The 22,131-nt window shown below is 38.8% G+C and overlaps 1 protein-coding gene across 1 annotated transcript in view; it reads left to right on the plus strand.

The window, feature by feature from the left end:
• Nucleotides 20,633-22,131, plus strand: part of LOC109837946 (methionine S-methyltransferase) — a 55,501-nt gene continuing 54,002 nt past the window's right edge. The window contains exon 1 of the mRNA XM_020406334.1: nt 20,633-21,063. Within this exon, the coding sequence (XP_020261923.1) occupies nt 20,829-21,063 (235 nt within the window). The 5' untranslated portion in view covers nt 20,633-20,828. The remainder of the gene's footprint in view (nt 21,064-22,131) is intronic.

Raw genomic sequence — 22,131 nt, forward strand, 5'->3', positions numbered from 1 at the left:
AACGGATTTAGACAATCCGCATGCTAGCCCGATTCAAACGGTAGTCGATAAAGGCTTATCAAACCCGTTGAGGGCTGAGGTTTGCTAAAAATCCTGTGAGTTTTATGGTCAATCATTCCAAACAGAATGAGAAATCACAATAAAGATAAAGATAAAACCATTTCCACTAAGAGGATCAAAAGTCAAAATATTCAGTAAATGAAATCATACATCAAGCCCATGGCTAAAAATCTGCTGACTAAACTTAGACAGCTTCTCATCATAAGCTTGCCTAAGCTCATCCTACAATTCGGCTCTGATGGACTCTTCAGTGGTGGCTAAAGTCTTCACAGCAACCTCCTCCGTCTCGACTAGCTTTTGCTTCAAAGATTTCAACTCCTCAGATAAGGCAGTGTGGGCTTGCTGATCCTGTACCTTCGTCATTTGAAGGATACTCAAAGTCTCCTCTTCTTCACGAAGTCCTCTTCAGAACTGTTCTATCTTGGTCTCGCAAGAGGCAATAGAAAAGTCAAGATCATCAAGTGAAGATGATCTAACAGCAAGGTTGGCCTCAACTCGGTCTACCCGATCCCGCTACACCTGAATCTCGAACTCAGCAAAAGCTCGAGTATCGCGCCATGTCTGTAAGCGAGTATCCAAATTGGCAGCAATGAATGAAGAAGCATCTGCATCCCGGAGCTCACGTAACATCTGAAGCTCGTGCTCTAGGCAATCAAGGTCATCAATTATAGCCTTCACCAGATCCGGATATCCTGTATCCCTTATTGAATTTATTCTGGGATCAAGGAAAGGCTTAAATTGGTGAAGAAAAAGTCCGCCGTGGAAGAGTTTGCCAATCATAGTATTCACGAAGGAGAAGAAGGAACGGACTTCTATACAGATGACGATCTTCTCAGGATCGTTGTCTGATAACAACTCCTTCGCGAGGACATGAAGCCGAGAAGAAAGCCCTACAAAAAAAGGGGGAAATCCGTCAAAAGCATTGATGAGGAAATAAATAACATTTCTCAGTTGCTTAATTTATACCTCCTTCCCCTTGAGTCACTGGGGGTAGTGGAGGTGTAGCCGCTGTTGATGTATCAGCTGATGTAGTTGGTCTCACATCCGGCTCAACAGGATCAGTCTCGACAAAAGCTTCTGTCAAACACAAAACGGAATTCTCAGATTCATCACATTATAGCTGCATTAGTCAAAAAATGGCTAGTCCTATAATTAACCTGAGAAGAGGCACGCACCTTCAAAAGGACCATCCTCGGGATTCTTGGGGAGTGTAGACTCAGGAAACATATCTTCAGGCAATTGGTCATCAATCTGAGGAGAGCCATACATGAAGTGGAGCTCAGGAGTGTCCACAAGCAAACCTTCCTTGTCGAAATCATCAGTCGGAAAATCTGACACAAGAAGATATAAATGCGAAAGAAGAATAAAGAGACTACAACCAATGGAAATGAGTTACCTCTTATGGGTGTGTTAGCCTCTCTATTCCCAAGATCCATGTTTTCCTCCTGCAATTTATCTAAAAGAGCAAGAAGCATAGAGACAATTAGGAAATGCACGAATTCTGAATCGTTCAACTCCTTTGTTTGCCATCTAAAGGGTATATTGTCAATGGTAGATGTACCTAGATTCGCTGAATCGGGTCCTACATTGATAGTCTCCCTAACGTCGGCAGCTTCTGCAGGCTTTTCTACCTGGTGTGGTAAGTCAGGCTCACCAGAAAATACAAAATCACGAGGAGCAGGATCAAGACTCATCTCGCCTTCCCCCACGCTCTCCTATATAGAGAAGGAAAAGCATGAGCCCGAAGTTCTGAATGATCAAGAGGATAGTCTATAGGGTAGATGTTACCTCCGTCGCAAGCGGGATCATCACCAGCCAAATCCATCTCAGATGCTCGGGGATCTGCACGCGGCTTGTGGGCTAGTCTCTTCCGCCTAGCAGCTGGGACAACAATCGAAGGTCTCGCCTGAGTAAAAGGACGGAATTCTTCTTCCTTGTCAGCCATTGTCCCTGAAACATCAAATAGTTGTCAAGATTAATAACTCTGGAAGACAGAGGGAAAAGATAGGTGATTAACCTCGCTCAAAATATTCCTCGTAATCTTCAGGATCTCCGCCTGAGGCCTCTTCAGCAGAATTGAAGGACTTTTTTCCTTCTTCGTCAATTCGACGAGTCTTGCTCCGCGTCCTCTGTGACCGAGCATTTTCCCGAATCACACGAGAATCAGCCTGAGAAGCCTCCTCAGCCACTAACTCTGCAATCGGCTTCACCGGGACGGGTTTGTTAGCTGCTAACAACCACCTGCAGCTTAAGAATGTGAGCTTTAACTGACGCTCAGCACTCGGGAGACTGAACTTAGCACCAGTACAGCCCGTCACGGTCCACAGCCATGCCCGCCCGCCCCCCAACCCGCCATGAGCCCGAAGCTGCTGCCGCGGGTTCCCGACATAAAGCTGATCATAACCAAACTGGCGAGCGAATCGGCAGGGTAGATATGGCTCTATGAAACACTGATTCCTCACCCGGAAGGTCAGATAACCCGGCCCTATGAAGGAGAAAAGAAGCTCTTTTATAATGTTGAACCAGGCTGAACCAGACCAAACCAGGCTGAACCAGACCAAACTCGGATGAACTAGCCTGAACCAGGCTGAACCAGGCTAAACCAGTCCTGAACCAGTCTTGAACCAGGTTGAACCAGTTCTGAACCAGATTTGAACCAAAATTCAAATTGGAGATGAACCGAGTGTCGAAACGACTTTAAATCGATCGACGGTTCAGTCCTTTATTTATTCATTCCTCTCCCATATATTCGGAAGGGTCGGAAGATTTTTTTAGCCTAACTACTGCTTTTTTGGGTCATTATCAGGCTGGTTCAGCTCATTCGGACATGAAAAGTACTCCAATAAGGTATACGAGTATAAACTATTCCCTATTTTTGTTGAGAAGTTTTTGGAGAGTATTTTTCTAAAAATATTCTTAAGGATAACTCAACAACACTCCGAAAAAGTATAAGAGTATAAACTGCTTCTCAAGACTCCAGCAGACGTACGAGTATAAACTGTGTCAAACGTCGGACAACGCGTTGCAAATGAAGACTCAACGCCAACAATCGATGGTCGGTTCTATGTTGAAACAGCAAACACGAGCTAAAGGTCAGAAAATCAGGAATTGACTTCAAGTTCAAAATTCCGACAACGGTCAGATAATAAATGCAGCACCGGAACCCTTGCAGACATTCGACAAAGCACCGAATAGCCTGGAGGATTAAAAGAATCAAGAATAGAAGCCATTCCAAGGTCCCGTTACACCGATTGAAGGTTGGGACAATCATTTCCAAAGTATTTCAGACTCTTCTATAAAAGAATGAGGCTGAAATACTTTGGAGGGGATATCTGTAGGCGTATAAAACTGTTTATAGGTCCCTTAACATAGCTCGACATGGGGATTCGACAAACCAACGAACCATCAGGCGATATATCCAAGCATGATCGTTAGACCACAACACCGAAGCCAAGTGACACGCGATGAAGCGGATTAACGAGGCGACGAGGTTAACGAACCGCACGCAAACAACGGAATACATCCAATCGCGTGCCCAATCAAGCTAACGGGTCGATGAATCAACGAGTCATCCAACCGTAGAGTCCACCACATCAAACAAGATCGGGAGCGGACTCGAACTCGAACACCAAAGCGGATTTACTGCCAAATCATGATCCGGACTGTCAAATCAGAGTCCAGATCAACAATGAAGTTCGGATAAACCGCGAAACCAGAAAACGGGCGAAGAAGCAAACACCTGTAGGGCTCGGCCAAAACCGAGCTACTCCTAGGTGGCTCGGTGGCCGAGCCACCTAGGTGGCTCGGTGGCTGATAATCACATTTTATTACAATTTTATACCCTCATTATCTATTTTATATGAATAAATATACCATTAATAATTATTGTTAGATTAGTTTGCACATAAATAAATGGAAATATAAATGGAAATATAAATAAATATTATTAAATGTAAAAATGCCTCAAAATCTCTCTTCTCTATTGTTGTAGCATTTTAGAAGCCCATGAAGCAAAAGCTTAAAAGAGGAAAATGATTGAAGCCCAAAGAGCAAAGTCCATCAAAAAAATACACCAAGAAAAGCAATGGAATGGACTTGGATGCAAAGAGTTGGAATAAAATGGACTTGGATGCAAAATATTACAATTGCTTTGATTTTGAAGAATAGGCCGGCTGCTACAAAGATTGGATTTCAAATGAAGTGGGCCGGAGATTTTTGAATTAAAAATCAAATGCATTAATGGGCCGAACTGGTGCTATTTCGGTTTTGAAAATGAAATGGTAAACTTTCATCTTTGGGCCAAGACTTGATATGGGCCGGACTTGTAAATGAAGTTGAAATCATTTTAATGATTGTGGACTTTGGACATCTACAGTAGGCCGAAAATCAAATGACCGGACTTGCTAAACTCTTCATTTTCGGATTTGAAAAATCATTGGTTGCTATGGACTTCAAAACTTAATGGACTGCTCCAGCTTTGATTTGTTTTCCAATGGGCCGGATGTAGTGCTGACATTGGACTTGGCTTGGTGTGCAAACAAATTAAATGTGGACTTGGCTTTTAATTTTCAAAATCAAATGAGATGAAGACCGGCTGCAGATTTTCAACAATTGGACCGGACCTGGACTGCTAGACTTGGGAAACCGGAATTAATTGCTGCAGTTGGATTTTTTTTTAAAAAAACCGAAAATCAAATGAACCCTCCACCGGACTGCTGTTGGGCCGAACTGCTGCATATGAGGGAACTTTGCAATGGGTCGAAATTGATTTGAACTTTCATTTTTCAAACTTGATTGCTGACTTTGGACTGCTGGGCCGGACTTGCTTGTTCATTTTCTTTTTGGAAAATCAAATGAAGATTGGGCTAAAGAAGAACAAAAAGCAAATTCAAAGGTGGAGATTGTTGCTTGGGGCTCAAGACAAATCCAATGGCTCATATTCATTGAAGATTACTATAAATAGGGGTAGAGAGTGAGGGGTTAGAGGTGTGAAAATTTTGTAAACTCCTTTTGGAGAGGAGGGCTACTCTTAATTAAGAAGGCCTTCCAAAATTATAACTTTTTGTTTTTGTTGTAATTAATAATAATAATTTTTTCACCATTTTAAATTTTTCTCTTCTTCTCTTTATTGGATGATGAAGATGAAGATGAAGATGGAGAATTATTTGAAGATTTGCGTTTCTTTTCTTTTTCTCTTTTATTGCTTATTAGTGTAGATTTATTTCTATACTTATAGTTTAGATTTTATTTTCTTGTTAAATAGCCAAGAGGCTAGAACCCTCTTGCCTTAGATTTATTTCATGCTTATAGAATAGATTTATTTTCTTACATTTAATTCTTGCAATTTTATTTTGTAGTTTAGATTTTGTAATTTATTTTGTAGTTAGATTTTAATTTCTTATACTATTCACCTTGAGGCTAGAACCCTCTTGGGTTTAGTTTTTCTTTTTGTTTATTTTTATTTTATTTGATTCGCCTTTAGGCTAGAACCCTCTAGGGAATCATCCTTTTCTAAGAAGTGGGTTCAATTTTAGATTATCCATATCTATAATTGAATCCACCATCTTTAATTTCTTGCATTTTCTTTTATTCTAGAATTTTGTTCTTCATTCTTGATTTTTTATTTTCTTAATTTTATTCATTTTTTCCTTCTCACCTTATTGATCATACTCATTTTTTTTTCAAATCCACTCTCACTTACACTTGCACCTATTTACACACCACTTTCACTCTCATTATCTCTCCACAATCACATTTACTCATCACTCCTATTTGTCACGCACACAAAATAAGAACCAATTTTATATTTTCTCCTACAAAACACCTTCCTCGTGGGATCGATATCTTAAATACTATAACTTGACACGGTTGTGCACTTGCAACCTTTTTGGTACATGTTTATGCCGCATCAAGTTTTTGGCGCCGTTGCCGGGGAAGGTGCTTAAGTAGGTTTTAATTATTTTGGTTCTTTAACTTGTGTGTTTTTTGTGAAGGAAACGCTTGGAGCTTGAAGATCGCGGATTGGAGAGCTAGGATTTGAAGATTTGCTTTCGGGTAAGTCCTCTTTCTAGTTTTTAATTCCACCCTTTAGCTACTTTTTCACAATTAGAGACAATTAGGATTTAAAAAAAGAAAGGATTTTATTTTTTGTTAACCATAATAAAATTCATCATCCACTTTGACATTTACTAACAAGATAATAAATTCAAACAAATCCCCCCTTCTCATTTGTTTGATTGTTAACCCTAATTAAAAAAAAAAGATTTTTCTTTTCCATCCTTTTTAGTTGCTTTTAATTCATAGGGTTGCATTTCATATAGTGTAGGAATTCACCAAGTGATTTGAGCATCTTGATTTGGCACACACTTGAAAATATTTTTAAGGGCAAAACCCCATAATCAAGATAAGGTGAGGGATTTCATCACCCTTTCCTTAGCCCAAAAATCACTAATTCCTCACTTCACAAAGCCAAGCCTAATAAAACTCATTAGACGTTGGCTCCTAAAGATTCGAGCTCAATAAGGAACAAGAAATCCTTAAGTGAACCGGTTTAAGTTTTCTCAGATTAGTTGGTGTCTAAGGCAATGTTTAGGGGTTACGTAAAGCGCTCCGTAAGGAAAGAGGTACTTAATTGATCTTTGATCACCCTCTAGTACTATCCTTACCTGGCTAACTACCTGGGTAAAACTTTTATCTTTTCACTGTAGGAGTTTTTGGTTAGGAGCTGGTCTAGTGAATTAGGCTAAACCCTAGAATTAGAGTGATTGAAAAGTGATTGTTTTGATTTGTTTTAGTTAGGATTTTTCTTTTTCTTTATCTTCTCAAAAAAAAACTAATTTTCTTTCTTTTCTTTAAAAAAAAAAAATAATAATAATATATAATAAAAAGAAATATTTTGGTGTATGCAACAGTGGATTAGGGATAATACACATCGATTAATTCGCTTTGAACCAATCATAGAAATGGAGCATCCTAATCCACCCGTTCTTCATGATATGTGCTATCCCATTAGGAATGCAATCCCCTCATGCATTAGGCTCCCCGAAACAAATGGAATAAGTTTTGAGCTTAGACCGCAATACATAAACATGCTTCCCAAATTCCTTGGTAATGAAACAGAAGACGCATATATTTTTATTTCGGAATTTGAGGAAGTGTGTATTATGATTAAAATGAGAGAATTAAATGAAGATGCGGTTAAGCTTAGATTTATTCCATTTGCTCTTAAGGATAAAGCTAAAAAATGGCTGTACAGCTTACCAACAAATTCCATCTCAACTTGGGATGAATTTGTCACCGTTTTTCTTAAGAAATTTTTTCCTATTCATAAAACGGTAAAGCTTAGGAACAGCATTCAAAACTTTAAAATTATCCCGGGAGAACCTTTTTGGAAGTATTTTGACCGATTTAAAGATCTTCTCATCCAATGTCCTCATCACGGTTTAGAGAAATGGCGATTGTGCCAAATAATTTATGAGGGATTAGATTATTCTGCAAAAACTTCCTTAGAATCAATGTGCCACGGGGATTTTATGAGGAAAAATGCTGATGAAGCTTGGGAGTTTTTAGAGAGTCTTTCTAAAAAAACAATGCAATGGGAACAATGTGATGATAGGGTTTCATCTGTTCCCCAATCTAAGTCTTGTGGTCTTTCCTTAGAGTCAAACATTGCTTCTGAAGTAAAGATGACGACGATTCTGCGAAGGTTAGAAGCTTTAGAAATTAAGGAACGAGCTCCAGCTCAAATCAATTCTGCCTCAAGATGTCATAATTGTCAGTCTCCTACCCACGTTTCAGAGGAATGCCCTCTCTTAGGAAACAATCATTCATTAGAACAGATGAACGCTGCATTCCAGCACCCTAGAAATGATCCATTTTCTCCAACCTACAATCCAGGTTGGAGAAATCATCCCAACTTTGCATGGAATCTAGGAAATTCTCCCGGAACTCAAAATTTCACTCCCGCTTCGACCCAACATTTACCTAGGGGAAACACAGTTCCGTTTAATTCTCATTCACAATTTTAACAACCCAATCTACCGTATTAAAATCAGTCTCCTCTTCATCAAGCTGTAATTCAGACTCCTCACAATCCAGATCAGGATAAATGTCTCAACGTCTTAGAAAGGGGTTTGGAAACCATAATTAAGGCCTCCACTCAAGCCACGAATATGTTGACTCAAACGTCTAGCACTCTGAATTCCTTCATGCAATCCACTGGACAAATGCTCAACTCCAACACTCAAGCTATAGCTAGATTAGAATCTCAACTTAGTCAACTAGCTAGTGCCGTGAGTGAAAGAGAGAAAGAAAAATTTCCAAGTCAACCCGTGGTCAACCCTAAGAACACATGATGCAGTTCATCCTATGAAGCCCAAGTGAATGCAATCCATTCACTTCAGTCAGGTAGACAGGTCGATAATCAAGTGAGAACTCCTCTAAGTCAAACTCCTGATCCTGTACAAATTCCTTCTCCTTCTCCTTCTGATGAATCTATTCAACAATCACTCCCCTCAGATGACCAAGAACCTGAACCCGAACCTGAGCCTGCTTTTGATAGATTTAGACCGGTTGCTCCCTTTCCAGATAGACTCAGGTCTAGGAAACACTCTCCTCAGGAGGAGAAAATCCTAGAGACATTCAAGCAGGTTAAGGTCAACATTCCTCTCTTAGATGTAATTGAACAAATTCCATCTTATGCTAAATTTTTAAAAGAATTGTGCACTAAGAAGAGGAGAATAAATGTTCCAAAGAAAGTCTTTTTAGCCGCCAATATTAGTGAAATGCTATCAAATCCCATACCTTTGAAACGTAAAGATCCAGGTTCCCCCATCATTTCATGTATCATTGGTAATACTCACATTGATAAGGCGCTTTTAGACTTAGGGGCCAGTGTCAATTTGCTTCCATATTCAGTCTATCAGCAATTGGGTCTAGGTGTACTGAACCCAACCAAATGCACCTTACAGTTGGCTGATAGATCTGTTAAGGTCCCTATTGGTGAGTTAGAGGATGTTCTGATTAAGGTTGGAGATTTTATTTTTCCAGTAGATTTTGTAGTCTTGGAAACACAGCCTGTTTCCAATCCCAAAGGACAGACACCTGTCATCTTAGGACGACCGTTCTTAGCCACTTCTAATGCTCTCATCAACTGTAGAACTGGTCAAATGAAGCTGTCCTTTGGGAATTTGACTGCTGATCTCAACATTTTTAATCCAGGGGACCAACCAAATAATCAGCCTCTAGAAATAAACTACATTCAGGAAAGATCAGAAGAAGAAGAAGAAGAAGAGTCTGATTTGAGTTTTGAGGAAATTTTTGATGAAGAGTTAGAGTTTTTAGAAGAAGCAGATCAGGTCCTTGAGAATAATAAAACTGTGTTAAACATTTGCTGCTTTGAATTAAATTTTGAAGAACTCTTTCTTGATGAACTTAGATTCTTGGAGAATAATCAACAACCAAATTTTCAGAACTTCACAGAAGAATTGGTTGTTAGAAAACAAAACTTCACAGTACAAGAGTCTAAGTTCATTAAGAAATACAAAATGCATGACACCAATAATACATACCTTACCTTGTTGCAAAAATCATTGAACACCCCAGAATACTTAGAATTTTAGTACATTATTGAGTATATCATGTTGAAATTGTTTAAAATCCGTGGGAGAATTTTCAGCAATAAGGTAGGATTCAATGTAGAACATGAACTCTTCATGTTGAATATTTCATTCTACATTGTTTATTTTGTTTATTTCAGAATAATAAAAAGAATTTATTCTTCTCTCATTTGAGAGTTTCTTGTTCAGTTGTTAAAAAAAAGAAAAAAAAAGAAGAAAAAAAGAAGAAAAAAAAAAGAAAAAAAAGAAGAAAAAAAAGAAAAAAAAAATAAAAAAAAGAAAAAAAAGAATAAAAAAGAAAAAGGAATAAATTTTTGTTTTCATCCTCCTCAGACCAAAGGTAATTGCAGATTTTTATCAGCCGACCAAATGTAAGTGCTTCACTTCTTATCTGCTTTACTTTATGCATCATAGAGTTTGCATTGAGGACAATGCAAAATTTAGGTGTGGGGGTGGGAATTAGTTATTTTTTCTCTTTATTTTATATTTTTAGTTACATTTTTTTTCCTTTTTTTTTTAAAAAAAATTATAAAAATATCGTCACTTGCCAAATTGATAGAGTTATGTAATAATTGATTTATTTGATAAATTTGAAATTTTCTAATCCCTAGTTAGTTATTTACTTAAGTTCACCTTTTATGATAACTCTAAATAAATTTCTTAAGAAATGATTTTCAAAGTAGTATACTTTACTTAAGCCTTAACTTGGACTTTTATTTAAAATAATGAAATTTTTGCATGCTTAACTTAGAGTTGAAAATAATTTTTTTCAAAGTGTCTTGATTTACATATTTTCAAAATATATATACATATACAAAAAAAAATTGCAAAAGAAGAGTGCGAAAAATGGGCACCAAAAAGAAAAAAAAAACTCTTTAATTCAAGGGGATTCTATCTTATTAAGCCTAAGCTGACCGAGTAATTAAGCCCAAGGAGTATTTCCATACTTAATGACCTAAGCCCATTTGGGTTGGGATCCATTGGCCCAAAACTCGTTAAATGGTCACTTAGAAAGCCCGTTAAAGTAGAAAAAATCACCAAGGAAGAAAGAGTTAAAAAAACTAATAAATGTTTTATAGTTGTATATATGGTCTTGGAAAATATTTTAAATCAAGCAACTTGAAAATTATTTAAAACAAAGAGTTAGCATGTTCTTTTCAAAACTTTTAAATTAAATTTCTAAGTTTGGCTTGGTTTTGTATTGCTACAATGAGAAGATTTTCTTAAAAATATACCTTAGAGTTATATATAAAAATGTTTTCTTGAGTGATAACTGGCTCCAATTAGATTATCTAAAAGTTATCAAGTGAATTTAGTTATTTACTGACTTCTTTAATTTGGCAAGTTGACCGAATTTTGTGGGTATATTCACTGCAAACCCTCACGAGACTACAACTCGTCCACTAGGGTAACCTAGGGGTTTAAAGGCTTGTTGTATGCGCTAAATACAACCGCGATTCCTGCGAAAGTGAGTTAGGATTTTCTTTTTATTTTCTTTGCTAGAGGACTAGCAAAAGTTTAGGTGTGGGGGTATTTGATAATCACATTTTATTATAATTTTATACCCTCATTATCTATTTTATATGAATAAATATACCATTAATAATTATTGTTAGATTAGTTTGCACATAAATAAATGGAAATATAAATGGAAATATAAATAAATATTATTAAATGTAAAAATGCCTCAAAATCTCTCTTCTCTATTGTTGTAGCATAAAACCCCTCAAAATCTCTCTTCTCTATTTTTGTAGCATTTTAGAAGCCCATGAAGCAAAAGCTTAAAAGAGGAAAATGATTGAAGCCCAAAGAGCAAAGCCCATCAAAAAAATACACCAAGAAAAGCAATGGAATGGACTTGGATGCAAAGAGTTGGAATAAAATGGACTTGGATGCAAAATATTACAATTGCTTTGATTTTGAAGAATAGGCCGACTGCTACAAAGATTGGATTTCAAATGAAGTGGGCCGGAGATTTTTGAATTAAAAATCAAATGCATTAATGGGCCGAACTGGTGCTATTTCGGTTTTGAAAATGAAATGGTAAACTTTCATCTTTGGGCCAAGACTTGATATGGGCCGGACTTGTAAATGAAGTTGAAATCATTTTAATGATTGTGGACTTTGGACATCTACAGTAGGCCGAAAATCAAATGACCGGACTTGCTAAACTCTTCATTTTCGGATTTGAAAAATCATTGGTTGCTATGGACTTCAAAACTTAATGGACTGCTCCAGCTTTGATTTGTTTTCCAATGGGCCGGATGTAGTGCTGACATTGGACTTGGCTTGGTGTGCAAACAAATTAAATGTGGACTTGGCTTTTAATTTTCAAAATCAAATGAGATGATGACCAGCTGCAGATTTTCAACAATTGGACCGGACCTGGACTGCTAGACTTGGGAAACCGGAATTAATTGCTGCAGTTGGATTTTTTTTTAAAAACCGAAAATCAAATGAACCCTCCACCGGACTGCTGCTGGGCCGAACTGCTACATATGAGGGAACTTTGCAATGGGCCGGAATTGATTTGAACTTTCATTTTTCAAACTTGATTGCTGACTTTGGACTGTTGGGCCGGACTTGCTTGTTCATTTTCTTTTTGGAAAATCAAATGAAGATTGGGCTAAAGAAGAACAAAAAGCAAATTCAAAGGTGGAGATTGTTGCTTGGGGCTCAAGACAAATCCAATGGCTCATATTTATTGAAGATTACTATAAATAGGGGTAGAGAGTGAGGGGTTAGAGGTATGAAAATTTTGTAAACTCCTTTGGGAGAGGAGGGCTACTCTTAATTGAGAAGGCCTTCCAAAATTATAACTTTTTGTTGCAATTAATAATAATAATTTTTTCACCACTTTAAATTTTTCTCTTCTTCTCTTTATTGGATGATGAAGATGAAGATGAAGATGGAGAATTATTTGAAGGTTTGCGTTTCTTTTCTTTTTCTCTTTTATTGCTTATTAGTATAGATTTATTTCTATGCTTGTAGTTTAGATTTTATTTTCTTGTTAAATAGCCAAGAGGCTAGAACCCTCTTGCCTTAGATTTATTTCATGCTTATAGAGTAGATTTATTTTCTTGCATTTAATTCTTGCAATTTTATTTTGTAGTTTAGATTTTGTAATTTATTTTGTAGTTAGATTTTAATTTCTTATACTATTTACCTTGAGGCTAGAACCCTCTTGGGTTTAGTTTTTCTTTTTATTTATTTTTATTTTGTTTGATTCGCCTTTAGGCTAGAACCCTCTAGGGAATCACCCTTTTCTAAGAAGTGGGTTCAATTTTAGATTATCTATATCTATAATTGAATCCACCATCTTTAATTTCTTGCATTTTCTTTTATTCTAGAATTTTGTTTTTCATTCTTGATTTTTATTTTCTTAATTTTATTCATTTTTTCCTTCTCACCTTATTGATCATACTCATTTTTTTTCAAATCCACTCTCACTTACACTTGCACCTATTTACACACCACTTTCACTCTCATTATCTCTCCACAATCACATTTACTCATCACTCCTATTTGTCACGCACACAAAATAAGAACCAATTTTATATTTTCTCCTACAAAACACCTTCCTCGTGGGATCGATATCTTAAATACTATAACTTGACACGGTTGTGCACTTGCAACCTTTTTGGTACATGTTTATGCCGCATCAAGTTTTTGGCGCCGTTGCCGGGGAAGGTGCTTAAGTAGGTTTTAATTATTTTGGTTCTTTAACTTGTGTGTTTTTTGTGAAGGAAACGCTTGGAGCTTGAAGATCGCGGATTGGAGAATTAGGATTTGAAGATTTGCTTTCGGGTAAGTCCTCTTTCTAGTTTTTAATTACACCCTTTAGCTACTTCTTCACAATTAGAGACAATTAGGACTTAAAAAAAAGAGATTTTATTTTTTTCGATCATCCACGCTAAATAAGGCAGGAGTTCGAGAGAGATCAGATCTGAGATCCACACGGTCATCCTCTGGATCAAAACTTGGTTTTTGATCCCGAGAAGAGTATCGATTTCGCTTGGTCGATTTCGATTACTTAGGGCTATTATTTCCTTGGTTAAATAATCCCCTCGACTGTTATTTCCTTCGTGAAATAACACCCGTCATACCGTGTAGATCCAATCGGATCAAGATCGCGCGGTGAATAACACCCGTCATACCGTGTAGATCCAATCGGATCAAGATCGCGCGGTGGTCCACGGATTAACCCCGACGCAGGCAAAGAACCCACACAAGCAAAAGACCGCAAAACAGGATCTTGTGATTTGTTCCAGAAAATGAAAGTTGTAATCTTTTAAGATTTTCTTTTTTTGATTTTGTTGTAACCGGATCTTATAAAAAGACTGAATCTTTTGTAACCGATAAATTGTTGCTCAAGAAAACAATGACATCAATGAAAGCAATTTTTCCCGCGAACAGAACTCATCTGAGCTCACGTTGAAGGTGAACATGTCAGGGGGAGGGGGGGAGAGGGAGAGGGAGAGGAAAGAGAGTTATATCCGATTGAAACTGAATATTATGTATCTGATTGAGTATTGATGGGATGTTTGCTTTTGAAACTAAATATTATGTATTTGATTGAGTATTGATTATTAGTATGTGAATTGCATGGTATGTATCCGATTGATTATGGATTATTATTTAAGATTATTGATTGGTATGTGTGTTATTATGATTGTGATTGCATTATGGATTGATATGTAGCAGCAGGAGTTTGAATTTCCAGCTGAAAGTGTGTGTAGTAAAGTCTGCCAAATGGTCGGGGTTGGGAACCCCGACGATTTTGTGCACGTACACGAAATGGTCGGGGTTTCCAAACCCGACCATTTTGGCATAGGAAAACTCCCTTCTGCTAAATGGTCGGGGTTCCCAACCCCGACCGTTTTCAGCTCCTTTGCGACTGGGCCAGGGCTCTCTGTCATATGGTCGGATTTGGGAACCCCGACCGTTTCGAAATAGGCTTTCGACATAGTCGGGGTTACCAACCCTGACCAATTAGACATGACACTAAAACTGTCGGGGCTGGAAATCCCGACTGATTTAGCTCGTACATATCTAAATAGTCGGGGTTGGCAACCCCAACTATTTAGAGGCGTCATTAAAAAAACGACCCATTTCGTGACCACGCTGCTGACGTGGCCACGAAATGGGTCGGTTTTGAGAAATAAAATGAGAGTGAGTCGAATTTGTTAATAAAAACATTAAATGGGTTTAATTTGAAAATTTGTTCTTCCCACGGCTATACCATTTCATTCCTAGCTTTTTTTCACTCTCACTTAATTCCATTTATGCGTAGCAAACGAGGCGTTAAAGTTTATCCACTATGTAAATTACTATTGACACTTTCCGCACAAATCTCTGCTCCCATATATTTTTTGTGCTTGCGTCACACAGATTACAGATACAGAGAAGAAAAATGGTACAGGCACACCCTCGGGCACACCTCCGACCATAACCCCCTCTAGCTACAGTGCAGGGGGCTCCACTTGAGATTCTTAAAAAAAGCTCAAGTGGGGCCCCTTGCACTGTTGCTAGAATCTCAAGTGGGCCCCCTACACTGTAGCTAGAAGGGGGGTGTGAGGTGTGCCCGAGGGGGTGCCTGTAGCACCTACTTGCAGAGAAAGCTATAAGGTGTTAATAAATTAGCAAGGAGCACCTTCGTGCTGTCAGCAACAGCCTTCTTTGATGAATGATAAAGAAGGCGGGCCCCGTGAAATGCTTTTGCACCGAAAGAAAGCCCAAGCCGCCCATGTTTTTCATCTCCTGCAGCTTCTGTTGAAAATTTAAGAAGAAAACAAAAGAGCGGGCCCCACAACTACAGTAAAATATTAATATTTTATTGTGCATAGTATTTTTCTAAAAACTATAAATAGGGCTCCAAATCCTTAAGGAAATCCCATCCCAGAAACAACTTCTTATATAGAAGAGTGAGAGAGAGAAAAAAAATAGAGAGAGTTTCTCCTTGTAAAGAGAGAGAGAGAGTTTGTAACTCCAGAGTTTTTCTCCTCATAGTGAATTCTTCTATCCTTTCCCGTGGACGTAGGCAATCAAGTGTCGAACCACGTAAATCTATGTGTCTAACATTTTATCTCTACTTTTGTTCTACTATTGCTGCGACCCTGCTCTATTGGGCCCCGGGTTTGTCCCAACAAGTGGTATCAGAGCCAACTTAGGGTATTTGTATATATCTACTTATCGTATGCTCTGTGGCTACCACCAAAGGTGGATCATCCACATCAGAAAATAAGTTAGGTTATCATTTACCCTTTGAAGGTGACGGGTACTATTCACGAGTACGGTACTGTTCACAAATACAGTACTATTCACGGATACGGTTACTGTTCATAAATACAGTACTATTTACGTGAAATAGTAAGAAGTTACTGTTCGTGGTAGAAGCAATGGCGGCGAAGTTCAAGATCGAGAAATTCGACGGGAGTAATTTCTCACTGTGGAAGTTGAAGATAAAGGCTACCTTGAGAAAAGATAATTGCCTAGCGGCCATCGGTGCAAGGCCGGACGATATCATAGATGATAAGAAGTGGAACGAGATGGATGAAAATGCTATTGTAAATCTCTATCTGGCATTAGCAGACGGGGTGCTATCAAGCATAGAGGAGAAGAAGACAGCAAATGAGATCTGGGATACTCTAACAAAGCTATATGAGGCGAAATTCATGCACAATAAAATCTTCTTAAAAAAGAGACTTTACACTCTTAGGATGGCGGAATCTACATCGATGACCGACCACATCAACACCCTAAACACACTGTTCTCCCAACTCACAACGTTGGGGTATACAGTTGGTGCGAATGAACGTGTGGAACTTCTACTTCAGAGTCTATCTGACTCGTATGATCAACTCATCATCAACTTGACAAACAACGTCCTCACGGACTGTCTAGTTTTCGACGATGTTGCAACCGCTGTTCTGGAGGAAGAAAATCGGCGCAAGAACAAGGAAGACAGGCAGTCAAGTTCACAGCAAGCGGATGCCTTGTCGGTGACGAGAGGAAGATCAACAGAACGTGGCTCCAGTGGGAGTCATGCCCATGGTAGATCGAAATCACGAAGTAAGAAGAATATCAAATGCTACAATTGTGGCAAAAGAGGGCACGTCAAATCGGAGTGTTGGCACAACAAGAAGAGTGGAGATAAAAAGGCTTCAGAGCCATCAACATCTCAAGGATGCGTTGTCAGTACGTCAGACAATGGTGAAATTCTATTCAGTGGAGCAACCACTGTTGATGAAGGCAGAAAGAAGTTTGCTGATGTCTGGCTTCTAGATTCAGCAGCCTCTTGGCACATGACCTCTCGGAGAGATTGGTTTCACAAATATGAACCTATCTCAGGAGGATCTGTATTCATGGGGAATGATCATGCCTTGGAGATTTGTGGTATTGGTACTATCAAAATCAAAATGTTTGATGGTATAATACGCACCATTCAAGATGTGCGACATGTGAAGGGCTTGAAGAAGAATCTATTATCTTTGGGACAATTAGATGAGCTCGGGTGCAAGACCCATATCGAAAATAGGATCATGAAGATTGTTAGAGGGGCGCTTGTGGTGATAAAAGGAGAAAAGATAGCTGCAAATCTGTACATGCTCAAGGGAGAGACTCTGCAGGAAGCTGATTCATGTGTGGCATCAACCAGCCGTGGAGAAGAACAAACCATGATGTGGCATCGCAAACTAGGCCACATGTCAGAACGAGGCTTAAAGGTTCTCTCCGATCAGAAACTGCTTCCTGGACTTAATTCGGTAGCTCTTCCATTCTGCGAGCATTGTGTTACAAGCAAGCAGCATCGACTGAAGTTCAACACATCGAGTTCTAGAAGCAAGACTATTCTGGAATTGGTTCATTCTGATGTATGGCAAGCACCAATTACATCCTTAGGAGGAGCAAAGTACTTTGTGTCCTTTATTGATGATTACTCCAGGAGATGTTGGGTGTATCCTATCAAGAAGAAGGCGGATGTGTTCTCAGTCTTTAAAGCCTACAAAGCACGGGTCGAGCTTGAATCTGAGAAGAAGATCAAGTGCTTAAGGTTAGATAATGGAGGAGAATACACAGACGGTGAATTCCTAACATTCTGCAAGCATGAAGGCATCAAAAGACAATTCAGTACTACTTATACTCCTCAAAAAAATGGAGTGGCGGAGCGGATGAACAGAACTCTGTTGGAAAGAACAAGAGCTATGTTGGCAGCTGCAAATCTAGATAAAGTCTTTTGGGCGGAAGCAGTAAAAACCGACTGTTATGTGGTGAATCGATCTCCATCAACTGCAATACAATTGAAGACGCCGATGGAGATGTGGACTAGCAAGCCAGTTGATTATTCTAACCTCCATATATTTGGAAGTCCAGTGTACGTAATGTACAATGCCCAAGAAATTACAAAGTTGGATTCAAAATCCAGAAAATGCATATTCTTGGGGTATGCTGATGGAGTAAAGGGGTATCGCCTGTGGGATCACACTGCCCGCAAGGTTATCATCAGCAGAGATGTTATCTTTGTAAAGAATCAACTACAAAGTGAAGAGAAAGATAGCAGTTCGAGGAAGGACTCAGAGACTGTAGCTGTTCAGGTAGAAGATAATCCGAATTCTTCTGAAGCAACACCGGAGCATGATGTACAAGAACCGGTCGAGTCTGAGGCACCAGAAGTTCGAAGGTCAACTCGTGAGAGAAGACCACCGACTTGGCACTCGGAGTATATTACAGAGAGTAATGTTGCATACTGTCTTCTAACAGAGGATGGAGAGCCATCAACTTTTCATGAAGCTATAAATGACACAAATGCATCTTTGTGGATGGCAGCAATGCAGGAAGAAATTAAAGCTCTCCATAAGAACAAGACTTGGGAACTTGTGTCACTGCCACAAGGAAGAAAGACCATTGAAAACAAATGGGTCTACAAGATCAAGCGAAATGACGATGATCAAGTGGAGCGGTATCGTGCTAGATTGGTGGTAAAAGGATATGCTCAGAAAGAAGGTATTGATTTTAATGAAATATTTTCTCCTGTAGTTCGACTAACAACAGTCCGAATAGTCCTGGCTATGAGCGCTATATTTGACTTACATCTAGAGCAGCTAGATGTGAAAACAGCATTTCTTCATGGAGATCTTGAAGAAGAAATTTACATGCTCCAACCAGAAGGTTTTGAAGAAAAAGGAAAAGAGAACTTGGTTTGCAGATTGAACAAATCTCTGTACGGTCTAAAGCAGACGCCGAGGTGTTGGTATAAGAGATTTGATTCATTCATCATGAGCCTTGGATACAACAGACTTAATTCAGACCCTTGTGCATATTTCAAGAGGTTTGGTGAAAATAACTTTGTTATCTTATTGTTATATATTGACGACATGTTGGTTGCAGGCCCCAACAAAGATCGTATCAAAGAATTAAAGGCTCAGTTGGCTAGGGAATTTGAAATGAAGGATTTAGGATCTGCAAACAAGATTCTAGGGATGCAAATTTATAGAGACAGAATTAATAGGAAGATTTGGCTTTCTCAGAAGAACTATTTGAAGAAAATCTTGCGACGCTTTAACATGCAAGATTGTAAGTCAATTTCTACCCCGCTTCCTGTTAATTTCAAGTTATCCTCCACGATGTGTCCTAGCAGTGAAGAAGAGAGGATGGAGATGTCTCGAGTGCCGTATGCATCAGCAGTGGGAAGCTTAAAGATGTCTCGAGTGCCGTATGCATCAGCAGTGGGAAGCTTAATGTTCGCGATGATTTGTACAAGACCAGACATTGCACAAGCAGTGGGAGTGGTTAGTCGATACATGGCGAATCCTGGTAAAGAGCATTGGAATGCTGTAAAGAGGGTTCTAAGATACATTCAAGGAACCTCAAATGTTGTATTATGTTATGGGGGATCTGATTTTATTGTCAGTGGATATGTTGATTCTGATTATGCATGTGATCGTGATAATAGCAAATCCACCACAGGTTATGTGTTTGCACTTGCTGGCGGAGCTGTAAGCTGGGTTTCAAAACTGCAGTCAGTTGTGGCTACTTCAACAACAGAAGCAGAATATGTAGCAGCTACACAAGCTAGTAAAGAAGCGATGTGGTTGAAGATGGTGCTGGAGGAACTCGAAAAGAAGATATCTCTATTTTGTGACAGTCAGAGTGCTTTGCATTTGGCAAGAAATCCAGCCTTTCATTCAAAGACCAAGCACATTCGAGTTCAGTATCACTTCGTTCGTGAGAAAGTGGAAGAAGGAACAGTGGATATGCAGAAAATTCACACCAAAGATAACCTAGCAGATTTTTTGACAAAAACAGTCAGTACTGACAAATTTATTTGGTATCGATCCTCCTGTGGTCTGTCAGAGACGTAAAGCAACATGAAGATGACAAGATAGAAAGAATGGTGTGAAGATATGCTTGATACTCAATCAAATCTTCAAGTGGGAGATTGTCAGCAGCAGCCTTCTTTGACGAATGATAAAGAAGGCGGGCCCCGTGAAATGCTTTTGCACCGAAAGAAAGCCCAAGCCGTCCACGTTTTTCATCCCCTGCAGCTTCTGTTGAAAATTTGAGAAGAAAACAAAAGAGCAGGCCCCACAGCTACAGTAAAATATTGATATTTTATTGTGCATAGTGTTTTTCTAAAAACTATAAATAGGGCTCCAAATCTTTAAGGAAATCTCATCCCAGAAACAACTTCTTATATAGAAGAGTGAGTGAGAGAAAAAAAATAGAGAGAGTTTCTCCTTGTAAAGAGAGAGAGTTTGTAACTCCAGAGTTTTTCTCATCATAGTGAATTCTTCTATCCTTGCCCGTGGACGTAGGCAATCAAGTGCCGAACCACGTAAATCTGTGTGTCTAACATTTTATCTCTACTTTTGTTCTACTATTATTGCGACCCTGCTCTATTGGCCCCGGTTTTATCCCAACCCGTGCAAAATTTATCCAAAAATTAAAAAGAGAAATCTTTCGCATCCTTTTTCTCCCGGAAGGAAGGAACCCGGAAGGATTCGAAGGAAGGGGGCAAAGAGAGTGACGTCTAGCGCAGGTTATAAAGACCCGCCCGCGTCTTCTCTCTCTCTCTCTCTCACTCTCTCTATTTCTCACTGTTCCCTCACTTTCTCTCTCTTCACTTTTCCCTCACTTTCTCTCTCCTCTCTGCCAATGGCGTCGTCGTCGGAGATGGAGGTTTTCTTGAAGGAGTGCGAGAGATCTGGAGACTCCGCCTACGCCGCCCTCAAATCGATCCTCGAGAGACTCGAGAACCCTAGCACCAGATCCCAAGCGCGCGTTTTTCTCGCCAGCGTCCAGAAGCGATTCGATTCGGAGGAATCGTCTCAGGATTGCTTCAGGCGATACCATTTCCGAATCCACGACGTCCAGCTCACTGATTTCGAAGGTATAACTTGTTCAACCTCATAATCTTTTTGGATATTTGGAATTATTTATTTATTTATTTATTATTATTATTTTTTTTTGGCATTTGTGAGCGGCTTAGGTCTTGTTTAATTTTATTTAAAGGTTTATCGCGTGATGAAATAGTAATAACTAATAAGATATTTGTGAGGTCGGTTAGCTGTAGCAATCTTTGACCGCGTCCAACTGATTATGACAGTTATTTTGTTTTTATTATTGAATTTTTTGGGGGAATAGTTTCTTCTTCAAAGAAGAAAGAATAGATTGGTGTATTCTTTATTTTTTTGGGTTATTTCGAAATTAATTGCTTAAATGTTTAATGTTTTAAAACTAGTCCCTCAATACAGTGAAAGTGCTAATAGCCCCATCAAAGATTTTTCAAAAATTAGTTCCTTCAATTGTTCAACTTGCTATTGGATCCTCCAATTCTTAGAAGTTGTTTCAAACTAATCCCTCCAGTCAAGTATGGCGTTAGCAATGTATAAGACTGGGGGGACATAATTGAAATTTCAATGATTTGAGGGACTAATTTCAACGTATAAATATTTAATGGGGTAATTTCCCCTTTGGGGGGGGGGGGGGGATATCTCCTATTTAGAACTGTTAAGACTTGTTAACAAGTCCAACAAACATGTACTCAATGATATAGACATGGCAATATGAAAGGAAGGGTGGCCTTGGATACAACAAGTTGACTGTTACGTGTCAAGCATATGCAATTAGGTACTACTAAGGGGAAATCGCTACAACCTACTGTTCTCAGTTGACTGCAAAATTGTTAGGCTGCAATGTACTATGCAGAGGGATGGCTGTTATTGGAAGAAAATGGATGCAACGCAAAAGGACATTGTGAAGTAACAGATTGTCATTGGGTTACAAGATGACCAATCGAAGTTCACTATTGTAAAAATGGCTAATATTAGCATTTTCAGTTGACCACATAATAGATTTTCGTAGGGCTATGAGTGTAGCAGAATGTTATATGATTGTCTTTTGGTGGAGCAAACACTTAAATGGACAGCTCCTGAGACGGAGAGAAAAGCTGTGTGTA

The sequence above is a fragment of the Asparagus officinalis genome, chromosome 4 (assembly GCF_001876935.1).
Source record: "Asparagus officinalis chromosome 4, Aspof.V1, whole genome shotgun sequence".
NCBI classification, from domain to species: Eukaryota; Viridiplantae; Streptophyta; class Magnoliopsida; order Asparagales; family Asparagaceae; genus Asparagus; species Asparagus officinalis.